We start from the raw sequence: 12,510 nt of genomic DNA on the forward strand, positions 1-12,510 counted from the left end.
GCGAGCTTCTCCCTCACCGCCTCCCACATGTGCTCCTCGCGGTGCAGCCCGCTTCTTCTTCCCCCCGCACCTCTTCCTAGCGCACGCTCAGAGAAAAGGGTTCCGCCTACTGACCCGCCCGGGCTCAGGCTCGTCCTTGTTAGCTAGCTGGTTACTGTTCGCAGCCGGTCAAGTGTATCAGGGGCACATAGGTGGTCCCGTGGCTCCGGAAGGCTTGCGCCTAACCAACCACAGAGAAAGGTAGGGGGAGCTCGCGCAAGACGTACTTGAAGAGATACGGAAATATCTAACAAAACAGGGACCTAGTCACGATGGCCGGGTGTGAGCGGCGGTTAGTGCGCTTCAAGGGGCTGTGCTGCCTGGTGAGGGCGCCGCGGGCGCGCGGTGCTGGCGGGCAGCAGGACGGCCTCTCCCCCTCTCTGAGGGCGGCGGTGGTGGCGCCCGGGGCGCCGCCGGCCGTTGGGCGCGCAGTTTGAAGGCGCCGCTCCGCGGGGCGCGCGCACGGCCGTTGGGTGGGGGTGGGGGTGGGGGGGGCGCCGCCAGCTGCGGCACCTGCGAGGCCGCCGCGGCTTGGGGCGGGCAACGGCGGCGCAGTGTGGTGCGGCCTGGCCTGGCCTCTTTTCCAGGTGTCCGCTGGTGGGATTTAAAGGCAGATAGATGTGGAGAGAAGAAAAACAAACCAACCCACCCACCAGTAGTTCGTTTCTCACAAAGTTTTGCTTGCTTTTTCCAGCTTTTCTTGGAGAGGGGGCAGCATAAAAGCAAGTGCTTGACGTGCGTACGGAAGGTACGTGGAAGTTTGCGGTATGTGGTGTTAACGCGCAAACGTGTATATGGGTGCGTGCACGTTTAGCCTGAGTAGCAATAGTTAATTATTGTTAAAAGTATGTTTTAATTTAATTAAAATTTAAAAATAGGCTTTTTTCTTCTGGAGATTATCTTTAAAATTAGAAGTAGTCTTCGAATCTTCTACAGTCTGGTAAAAATGCTGAAGGTAAAGTGGCTGTAAGCACTGTATATGTTGTGTTACTACTGTTTTCAGAAGAGCCAGCTATTGAGAGGAATTAACCCACAATCTGCCTCGGGGTATTGGCTTTTTTTCTCCTCCAGTTAACTTTTTTAGTATACTCTCAGATAAAGAAAACCAGTAGGACACATTAAAAACTTCTGTTTCTTGTCCCCGCTAATCTTGTTTGTTGGCACATGTTGCATATGCCCATTTTAGAATTTTAGAGAAAGTTCATAGCTAAGCACAATCACTGTGATTCTTTGATGGCATTTAATACCTTTCTCACAAAATAAAGCTTATTTAGCATTAGAAGTTTTTGGTTTTATATGTAAAACATAATCTGTACTTTCAGATGCTGTTCTGAAATGGATGGATACTGGATGGAATCATGACTATTAAAAAACTTAAAAAAAACTTCTTGTCTTGCAATCAGTTCCTGGCTTATTTTTTGCTTGTAGAGGCTATGCAGTTATCTATGTCTTAAATTTACTCTGTTTACTAAATTTAGATTCAGTTAGGTCTTCAGCAACTAATACAACAAAACTATCACTTTTTTTTTTGATTCAATACCTATTTTGAAGAAAACTGCCTTTTTTCTTTTTTTGTTACATAAAATCAGTGCTCAGAAACTTGTTCTTTCTCAGTCTTTTGATGATATCTAGTAGCTTCCTCTTGCTGTCATTGGAAGTAGAATTTTTCCTAGTTATGATGCTTTTAGCACGATGAATTACCATGTCATTTAGGAAGCTTGATTTCATGCGGAATTATATTGCATGGAAAAAGCAGCCTTTCTGCCTTCATTATGTCTGGTTGCAGTCCATTGTCTTTATAAATACGCTTTTCCACAGTTTTAGAAGGAGTTATATTGCATGAAGTACTTTACTATCAACTCCTTGCCATTTAGCTTAATCTTGTTTTCAGATTGGTGTCAATTTCCACGGATTTTGGTTTCTGAGGATTGCGGTTTATAAATTCATTTAATTTTTCATAACAAATGAGACCTTGTGATTCTTTTCACAGAGTTCTTGAAAATGTTGTTAATTACTGCATTTGTCAAAACCACCTGGGATACTTAACAACTTTATCTATAAATTTTTCGGTTTTCAAAAGTCATAAGATGCAAATAAATTGTCTCATTTTAAATAGAGGGGGAAGAGAAACAATTTCCTAATATTATATTTATCTTTAAAAAATTAATTCCTTGGATAAAAACAATTGGTGTTGAAAATTGATTTTTTTTTTTAACCTAAGAAGTATATTCCTTTTGTTTTATATAGTAATAGTGATTCTGAGAAATGGAGAACAGCATATATCAAGTTTATGAAGATGAAATTCAGTCGTTGGAAGAAGAAATTAAAATGTTGGCTGAAAAGTATGAAGACAGCCAACAAGAATCCATGTTTTTTTCCGATGAGGAGATACTAATGTCAATGTATGAGTCTTTTAACACATTGGATTAATATTAATCATTCTTTTTCAAAGTTGTTTAGGTTAAGCTGCCTCTATTTTGTGGCATTAGGACTTTTCCCTGTGTTATTTTTACAGTGCTTAGTATAATGCAGAGCTCACTTAGGACAAGGGTCATATATGTTAAAAGAATAATAAATAATAAGTAAATAGTTAATTTCTTTTTACTGCCTTTATTTATTTATCTTTCTTTGGGCAGTCGTAGTGATCAGAGTACAATATGTTATAGTGTGGGCCTTGCCAAGCTGTTTGCTGCAAAGATCATGTTTTCCATGATGTAGTGTGAATCAGCTTCATACATGTTTGTTTGTGTGTTCGTTTTTTTTTTTTTTTCTTTTGAAAGAGAGAATTTGGAAGGGGACACTAACTAGTTGTCATTAGCTACAAGCTTAAGGAAGTGCTTCTTTGTTGCTTTTTATTTACACTACTTAAATGTTATTGCCTAGTAAATATACTCTTTATAGATAAAATAGGTCATTTAGATTATTAAAAGTATCCCAGCTCATTATATGTTCCTCCAAATGGATGTGTGCATCTCATAACTTGTAATAAAGACTGTCTACATAGCAGTGATCCTAAAGTCATTATGTTAGCTGGAATAGTTTGGTGTTTCAGTCTAACTGAAATGTGGCTCACTGAAAACTGATACACCACAACGTTCCAAAATCCTTTTATGTTAACAGTATTGATGTACTGATGTGATATAACATACTCTTATACCTGCGTCTTTTGCCCTTGTGATTTTTTTTTGTTGTTTTTTTGTTTGTTTTTGATCATAGCAAGTCATTCCAAAGAGAATTTCAGGAAGAGTTGAAGGGACATGAATCTCCATCAGACCTGAAAGCTCAGCTTGAAAGTCTAGAAGCAGATCTCTTATTTTTAATGAAGTTTACTGGTATTTGGTTCACAAGTCATTCTAAGAAAACTGTGGAAAAAAGTAAGCATTTGTCTGTCTGCTAGTGATGCTAGACCAAGCATTCTGTTGTTAGGTTTGCAGATGTGTGTTGTAACTTTACTTTCAACATTCGCAGGAAAAAAAAATTGAATTCCAAAGTAATAAAGTAATTACCTTTCTTGATGAAACTGTTTCTGATAGATGTCATGCTTTCCATAGCAAGTGCTTTGTGTACCATGAAATTAGCTGTCTTTTTTTTTTTTTTTTTTTTCCCTTGACGTATGTTCCACTTAGTTTCATGGTTTATATAATATTCAATATCGGTTGGTACTTTAACTGTGACTAATAGAAGAAATAGAATAATCAAATATTAATCAAGTATTTTGTTACTTCTGTTTTTAACAGCTGGAAACAGAACAATACAGAAGCACAAGTTGTCAGGAAATTGCCGCTCCCTGCCTTTTCAATTGGAATTTCAGGTTCTTGAAATAAAGGTAATGATCAATGCATCTTTAAAAACAAACAAAAAAAAACCAAAAAAACCCAATCAAACTAACAAAACTACAAATGGGCAAGTGTTAATATTTACTTCTTTACTTCAAGTACAGAAGTATTTACTTAAAGAATATTTCAAAGAATATTTTCTTCTTCTCACCTGTCTTGAGGGAACTGAGGAAAAACTAAACAATACAAATCTGAACAACTGCTTTTTATTTTTTTTTTCTTTTTAAACTTTGGTTAGCATCCTACTTGCTTGGTTAGCATGACTAACCATTACACCATGGAGACTGCATAGAAGTTACACTAGTGATTGCAGACATTTTACAGGGAAACACTTTTATCAGAATTCTTGGCACAGAGTCTAAAATGATGAACAGTGGAAAACAGCTGCTACTCAAAATTATAATGATGTTTTTGACATCAGGAATTTTCTTCTAAAGCAAACTTGATTTTCAGCTCTTTGCAGCTCAATTTTGAAGGCAGGTTGCAAATGGAAAATGATTGAAACTAATACTTTTAAACTACTTTGCTATAGAAAGATGTCCTTATTCTTAAGAAAAACCGTTGTGAATTTAGGAAATTAATATTTAGGTATTCATGTATGTACTGCACCATTCCTGACTGCGAAAGCTCAGTTGAATGAGGTTATTCTGCAGCCTCTTAAGTCCCTGTGTGACTTAAAATTTGTGGTCCTGGTGATAATATTTTAGGATCTACTTGTATAAAACTGCATTTAACTTTGAGCCTGGAAATAGCCTGGATCAATCATGGGACTTGGTTGGATTATTCTTTATTTATCACTTACACACTTTGCAGAATGATGACCTTCTGTTCCACTGTAAACTTAACCTAATGGAGTGAAGATGAATAATTTGATCTTAAATTTATTTAAATATTAACTATTTTAAATAGTCCTGAAATATTCATGATGCTTAAATCTACAATACCGTTAGATGGCAGTAGTTATCTACTTAATGCCTAAAACTGTAATACTTCAGTATGAAGCTAATGAAACACACCATTTATTTCTTTGAGAGCAGGTGATATATATGTAGGAGCAAGTATAACCACCCCCCCCACCAACAACAACAACCAGACAAAAACTTTCATTGGAAAAATTACAAATCTGAATTAATTTTTTACATGAATTAGTATTTTGTTTTTTTTAAAAAAATCTGGTGCCTGTAGTGTGCAATTTAAATCATAGTACAGACAATGTATCAATTTACCCCAAGTTAATAAATTTTGAGTCTAATATTTTGTTTGCCTATATTGTATGGGTTATAGAAATGTTCTGAAAATTGTTAAGTTACCTATGCAGACACTATTGCAGAGTAAAATTTTTATTTGTGTAATATAACCCTTTTTTTATTTTTGATGTAGTATACCCGAGTCAAGAAATGTATTTATTGTATTAAACATAGATTTATTTCTCTTTGTGTGGCTTCTGTGATTGTATATGAACTTGAATGGTATCAAAGGTTTAATGTTTACTTCCAGTGTTACTGTGTTACAGCTATTGTACAAATCCGAACTTTAATGGTTTGACAGAGTTGTAAAACACAATGAGTTGTATTTCATTAATGCACAGTTCTGTTTAGAACTATTTAAATCAGATTTTGAAAGAATTTAATAGTTCTAAAATTAAAGCTAAAAGGGTTGTATTTCTAAGAAATACAGGCTTGTAATTATATGATTTTAAAATTACTTTGTCCCATTTCTTCAGAAGAAAAAAAGCATATCTCGCAACTAGAATGTGAGGAATTGCATTCACACATTTTTGCCTAGATATTGTTGGCTATTTTGATTTTGTAAAAGAAGTGGCAAGTTACATCTGTGTTGCTACAGGCTTAATATACTGTGCTTGTCTTCCTACACTGAAGTCAATGGGTCCTCTGTGTGGATGCAGAGTTCTGCCTCCGTAGCTCTCAAAGTTGTGACTTCAGGCTGGAATAATAAAACTGGGAAACTTAGCTATAACTTTTTTAAAATCCCTCAAGTTTTTTGCCTATAAAAATGGAGAATTATGTATGCCTGTTTTGGAAGGTATGACATTAACAGCTGTATATTAAATACTCTGCACTGAGATCAGCATTGATAAGATGGTGTAAAGTTGCAACTAGTTTCGTCCACCTTGAGAAATGAAAGCAGACAGTTGTTTTTAAGAAATGCTCAGGATGTAGCAAATACATTGGTATCAGGCAGAAGAGAAGTAAGATTTTTTTTTTTCACACTAACTTGATCTGTTTATTTAGTAGTTAAATTATATTACAATTAATTGTAGTGTCCATAACCAAATCAGTTGATATATAGTATCAAATCATACAATAACAAATTGTTCTTATTATTTCTGATTTGGTTTTAAACAAAATATTAAATGTCATTAATATTAAAAGTTGTATTCCATGATATAACTGTACAAAGAAGGATAGGCAGGTTGAATTCACTCTGGCTAGCTTCAGTGGCCAAAATTATCTACTACTGTGGTACTGGTCACTCGCTACTTCACAAAATTTTCTTCTTAGTAGGTTCTTCAGTTTTGGCACAGTGTAAGACTAGCATACAGTTTATATTCCAGAGTTGACTATTGTTTTGGCAGCTTGGAATGCAAGCAGAGCAGCTCCCATCTGTTCACACTTGTGCACAGGGGGATGCTTACAAGTCAAAACGTGGATGTAGAAGACATTTAATGTCAAAACATGGTATGATTTTTATATTATTTTCCTTGGGTGTTAGGAAAGGATATAATCAATTAGTTTGAAAATCTGACAGAACAAGTCTAAAAGTGTTGAGAAGGTAGTCATTCAAATAAAAGTTCGTTTATTTTCACAATCTTTCCTTTTTAATCTTACTTTTGTTTGACCCCAAGATGGCATCTTGACATATGTTAGAATGCATTCATGGAAAATCAGTCTTCTGATAGCATATTAGCTTGTAACTGCTAGCAGCTTCTTCACAGTTCCCTGCCCATGTTGTCTCTTGCTCTGAATTTAAATGATTTTTCCTGATGTTACTCAATCCATTAAATTTTATAGTGTCCTGGCTCACTTTTTCCATCTTTATTCATAGCAGTGTTGGCAGTGCTGCTTTCCAACCGGTACTATGGATTGTTGTGGTGTACTTGTTTTGACTCCAACTTGTCCATTAAGCTTGTTTCCTCTGTGTTGTCGTTCCTGTTTGTTTGTAGCGACTGCATATAGGAAAAACAAAGTATAAGGTCTCTTGTATAAAGTGAAGCATTTGCTGTGGTTCTCAAGCCATGGTTTAAAGTCTTTTCATTCACTTTTTTCTAGCATATTGATCTGTTGTGCTCTAAAATATATAATAGAAATTGAATTCTTTTGTAGTCTCATTACTACTATTTGAACAACTTTTCTTCTTTTTTTTTTTTTCCAGTACATTAGATATTTTAATCTGGAAACATTTTAATTGTGTATTGTCATACAGATATCCATGAGTAATAACTGTTATTGTAAAAAAAAAAAAAAAAAAAAAAAAAAAATTAAAAAAAAGTGAAAACTAGCTTTTTGTTAACTTTAGGATAACATTTTTGTGCTTTTTGGATAAAATGTTGTTATATTTGACTTCTCTGCTTTAAATAAGAGCTAGGAGTTGTGTTGGAAAATGAGGAGAAACTTTGACTAAAGAAGTGAAAGTGACATGAAAGGAAGTAGATGATCCTCTTAAATTTCCCTTTATGTATGTGTATTCTCCATGTGGAGTAATTCTGGCATTATTCCAAAGGCCTCATTCCCTGTGTACTGATATTGTTAGAATGAAATAAAATGTTTAGATAAATAAACTGTACTTCAAAGAATGTTATTTTAAGTATTTTTGCAGTTAGCAGCTTTTGCATATATTTTTGTTGTATTTGCTATTTTTTTCTTTATTGAAGAAATTTGATACGCATTGTTATTTCTCTTATCTAGAACAAAGAAAGAGTGTCTGCCATTATTACTGATCTCAAAGTTAAAATGGAATCTGGGGAATGTTCAAGTGTAAGCAAGTTTGTGTCCAGGTAAGTGGATGGGGGTGTGTCGGTGGATGTTCTTTTTTTTTGTTTGTTTGTTTGTTTTTTGATGGGCTTTTCTTTATTTTTTCTTTTTTCTTTCTTTTTTTTTTTTTAAGTTCTTCTGCGGGTTATCTGATACTAAAGACAATATTGAGCTTTTCATACTGAGTTATTTTCTTTGCCTAGTAACGTGTTATCAGCCCTATCTAAACACTTTCTATCCTTTGTCTGTATCCCCTGGGAGAGATGTTGAAATGAATGCAGTTTTTAAGGCTTGAAAGGACTATTATGAATTCATGTTAAATGGAAATAAGGCTTTTGATAATGTATTCTAGCTGTGTGGAATAGTTAGGTTCAGAGAAAGATACAAGTATAGGTGGGTACGCTGAAGCGTACATCCTAAATCCTTCTCCATTACTTGGCTGTTTAATTGTCTGCTCAGCACTGCATTTCTTTTACTTGTCTCTGGATTTCTTTCACAAATGTTTTGAAAACAGTAGCTAATAATAATTTAAAAATCTGAATAGTATATTTGTACAGTGGTTTAAGAAAACATACATATTAAATCTCTCAAGCATTTGGCTACATGTTTTTTTAAAAAAAAATAGTTTTCTGGGAGGCGTCAGCTACTTTTGATGCACAATGTAAATAATGATCAACTAATTTCCTTTATCTCTGGTATTCCACTGTGAAATCTGCTAGCAAGCTACTCTGAGAACAATCCTATTAATTAATACTGGGGAGTTGACTTGTAATCTTAATCCTGTTCTTTAAATGATTTTAGTTTTGGATAGGGTAAAAGGCAGGCAAATGGGGGAATGGGGAAAAGATCTATTACGTTACTTGTGTTTTGGTTAGCTTGTACTGAGAGCTGAATTTTTCTTTAAGAAGAGGTTTAGTATATCCATACAAATCTCTGCTACTAAAGTTAGTGGAATAACTGAGAATACTAGTTGACCGCTCACTGAGAAGCAGGATTTAGGAAAGGAAATGACCCTGTGTTTTGGAAGTATTTTGGCAGAAGTGTCTTGGAGCTTAATAGTAATAGTAGATAGGAATGCCTCAAGTAATGCCAGGCTTTATTTCATGCTATCTTGAGTACTCCTCTCATGTGCATGTCTCATTGCTACCCTGGTCCTTTTTCCTATTACAGCAGTATTCATTAGTAAGTGTAAGTTTTCATGAGTGCCATAAGATGAATTAAAGTCATATTGTAACTAAAGAAAGCAATTCTATTCTCTCCTTAGCAAGTATTTGCACATCCCATTTGCTATCCTTGCATCAGTGTATATACTTGTGAAGCTACAAGACTAGTAGGATCAATATAGTCATTTTGCTGAAAAAGTAATTTGGCAACCCTCTCTACCCCTCCCCCTGCTAAATACCTTCAGTCAGTTGGATATGATGTATAGATCTGATTTGTCCTGCAACTTCATGATATTTAGTGCTGATCAAAGCCAGAAACTACATGGCCAGAGTGGGAATAACGTTGGCAGTGTCTGTTTTGACAGCAGCTCATAGTAGATTGGTTCAATCTGACTGCAAGATCTCCCTTTATGGCTTCTTTTCTCAGTCCCCTCTTTTTAGCTAGTTCCAGTTTCTTACTTTAAGTCAGTCCCCCCCTTTTCATTTCCAGTTTATCTTTGCCTAGCTAGCCCTTTATTCTTTATTCAACCAGTTGCTCTCAGAATCTTGGTTCCCAAATCTTCTCCCCTCACCAGTTTGTTTCCTTCTGCCAGTTTCCTGTTTTCTTTTGCCTCCTTGGCCCAGGCTTGTGAAATCCATTGTCTTGCTCTGTTCTGTTTTCTCTGGTGGCCACAATTATTTTTTTTCCTCTTTAACATTCTAATTTTTTTAGCTTCGTTTTTCATAATACATGACAAAAAGGAGTCTTTTAATAGCACAGGAGTTGAAAACTTGGCAAACAGTTGTAATTCCCAAGCCTATTCTGCTTTGGAAGAAAACAGAAATTTTAGAGCACTTGAAAAACACTTTTTTAAAAGAAACAAAATTCAAGAATTTAATTTATTTTCAACTGGATACTGCTGCAATATATAATATGTATTTTAAGAAGACATACAGTTCTTTAAACATTTTGTGACAATAAAAATGTATATACAAATGTAATCACATTATTTATTCTTCTGTTTTTGAACTTTACTTGAGTTCCTTTTGCACCCATTATCACTTAAGGTATACTTGTAGTGTTGAGGACCATGGTGTCTGTAACTGTTGGCAGTCTTTCTTGTAGACTTGATTTCCCATTACTTGATTGAGATAGTTAGCTATTGCATAATTATGTAATCAAATGGGCTTTTTTTTGGGGGGGGGGGATGGAGTAGACATTTTGAGAACTGCTCCTACCTTTTACTAGTTAAAATTTAACTGTCAAAGTGAAGGATTTGTGAAATATCTGATTTATACTAAATATTCCATGGGTTATGTATCGTGGGAGTGAGGGAAACATGCACAGCTGTAAGAATCATTCCTTAGTTTTATGTCCTAATGCAAGAAGTCTTACTGCACTGAGTGAAAATATATTTCCTCTCTTAAAATAACAGAGGAGCCTATTCCTTTTACAATAGTTAAGTTTTTTTTAATATACTTTTGTATTTTGTTGATAATGATGATAATACTTTGTAAAACTGAAATGGCATTTGGGTAGGAGCATGTCATTTTAAGCTGGTACATAATTACTTTCTGTCACTAAATGCTTTTTGCTGTTTTGGGGTAATTTCTCTGTAACATGGATGTTAGCTTTGGAAATCAGTATTTTCCACTCCTAGTGTGTTTTTTTTTTCCTTTACACTCCAGTGACATTTTGTAATGTTTAATTCTTTCCCAAAGCAGGCTGAAAAGGCTTAAAGTTTTAAATGCTGAAGCCATGTGCATGTTAAAGCAATAATAGTACTGCTGAGGAATTAGACTGATCTTGACTAGTTAGGTATTTACCTAATCTAGACCCAGTATTGTTGGTCTACGAGAAGTTTAAATGCTAAGAGAGACTTATTTGAAGTGGTGTTTTTATGTTTGCTCTCCTGACAATGCAGAACAGCATTTATATTACATGTATATCCACAGCAGAACAGTTTCTTCCCCATCCCTTCTAAGGACTGAATCCAGTTTGCTATCTTAAATTTAGCCAGTTTTGTATCTGTACATAAGAGAAGTATATACTCAGGCATAACAAGACCCATACATCATACCTTCTCTTTCAAAATTATCTATTTTGAAACAGAGCTCTCTGCATAAATTGATTCTATGTTCTGCAACAGAATTCAAAATAATCTTTTGACTATATTAACGTAACTTGCTGCTTGGTTGTCTCGTGCAAGATGTAGCTGTTCCACTTGATCCAAGAAGCCTTAATGCCAGATTCTTTTTCTTGTCTATTTTCCTTAAAACTCTTAAAAAATGCTATTCTGTGATACAGTTGAGGAGTTCAGGGATGGCATTACTGTATTGTAGTTTTGGTTCTCAAGTTGGATGTTAACAGTGCTGTTAGAAAGTCACTTAGCTAAAGATGAGAGATGAAAAGGACCCTATTACCTAGTGAGTTTCAAGTATATCAGGAGTCAGGAATTAGAAGTCTTAGTCTTTTATCAGTGCTTCTTTCAACACTATAGTTTCTTCTTCCTGTCTTTACCCTTTTGTGTTTCTTAAAATCTGCTTGATGCGTCTTTGTGCCTTGGAGCTTGATGCTCCTAAGCATGTGCCTGATTGTGCTTCAGTTTGCATCAACTTCTAGTCTGCCAACAGCAGTTTTGATACTCATTTTACCCCCCTTCTCTCGGGAGCACACCTATGCCTTTTGCAGGCTACCTTTTACATTTGAAACTGATTCTCTGAACAGTTTAGCCAAAATTACCTCTCTCTGCTTGGTGATCTATCTGTAAAAATCTCTATCTGCTGTATTGCTGAAAGAGTAAGCAGAGAGGATAGAGAAATAAATTAAAACTTAATGCTAAAACAGTAGGTGACTAACAGTTGAAACTAACAGTTGCTTAGATACCTCTCCTTATCCTCTGGTTTGTGATCTTCCTGTAAACTAGATAAAGTGGATACTCATTAAAATTGCTACTTTTTAAAAAGATTTTTTTAAAGTATGTAGTTTTGTAACAAAACTTTGTACTGCACCCTTTCACATATGTAGATTTTAAAAGGCATACTGCAGTATGTTTAGAATCATGTTCACTATCCAGTGAGATGTAGGCAGTCATTACGATGTCTGGATTGTCTGGATTTTTACCATACTACGTGGGTTTTTTTTGTTTGTTTTTTTTTTTTTCTGTTAGTGTGCCCCATTACTAGTTGTGGTTAAAAAAGCTGTTCAGAACATAAAGCTAGTCACCTATTGTAAATCAGCATGTGTCTACTTCATTTCAGGGACTCAGCCAGCATTTTTTTTTTGTCTTGGCCTGCTTTTGTTGGCAGTTATGACTAGCTTTGGTAACTTCCTTTAATGATGCTGTTCTTTCCAGGCTAGGATAAAACATGTTTGGGATTTCTTTTACATTTTTAGGATCTGAATGAACTTCATATATTTTTCCTAGTTTATGTTTATGTAGTACATTGGAGTTGCTATTCTTGTATAATAAGCAGATTTGGATATGAGACAAAGTTCTC

At 35.2% G+C, this 12,510-nt stretch overlaps 1 protein-coding gene across 3 annotated transcripts in view; it reads left to right on the forward strand.

Annotated features, from left to right (window-relative positions):
- Window positions 1-244: 244 nt before the first annotated feature.
- CENPP (centromere protein P) overlaps window positions 245-12,510 on the forward strand; it is a 154,980-nt gene continuing 142,714 nt past the window's right edge. Inside the window, exons 1-6 of one of the 3 annotated variants that reach the window (XM_062585235.1) lie at window positions 245-331; window positions 734-787; window positions 2,287-2,441; window positions 3,256-3,413; window positions 3,777-3,865; window positions 7,802-7,890. In XM_062585235.1, coding sequence (XP_062441219.1) covers window positions 2,305-2,441; window positions 3,256-3,413; window positions 3,777-3,865; window positions 7,802-7,890 — 473 coding nt within the window. In that variant the 5' untranslated portion in view covers window positions 245-331; window positions 734-787; window positions 2,287-2,304. Of the gene's footprint in view, window positions 363-733; window positions 805-2,286; window positions 2,442-3,255; window positions 3,414-3,776; window positions 3,866-7,801; window positions 7,891-12,510 lie in introns of all 3 variants that reach the window. The other 2 variants (XM_062585236.1, XM_062585234.1) reach the window with 2 other exon arrangements.

Source organism: Rhea pennata, chromosome 12 (assembly GCF_028389875.1).
Source record: "Rhea pennata isolate bPtePen1 chromosome 12, bPtePen1.pri, whole genome shotgun sequence".
Taxonomy (NCBI): domain Eukaryota; kingdom Metazoa; phylum Chordata; class Aves; order Rheiformes; family Rheidae; genus Rhea; species Rhea pennata.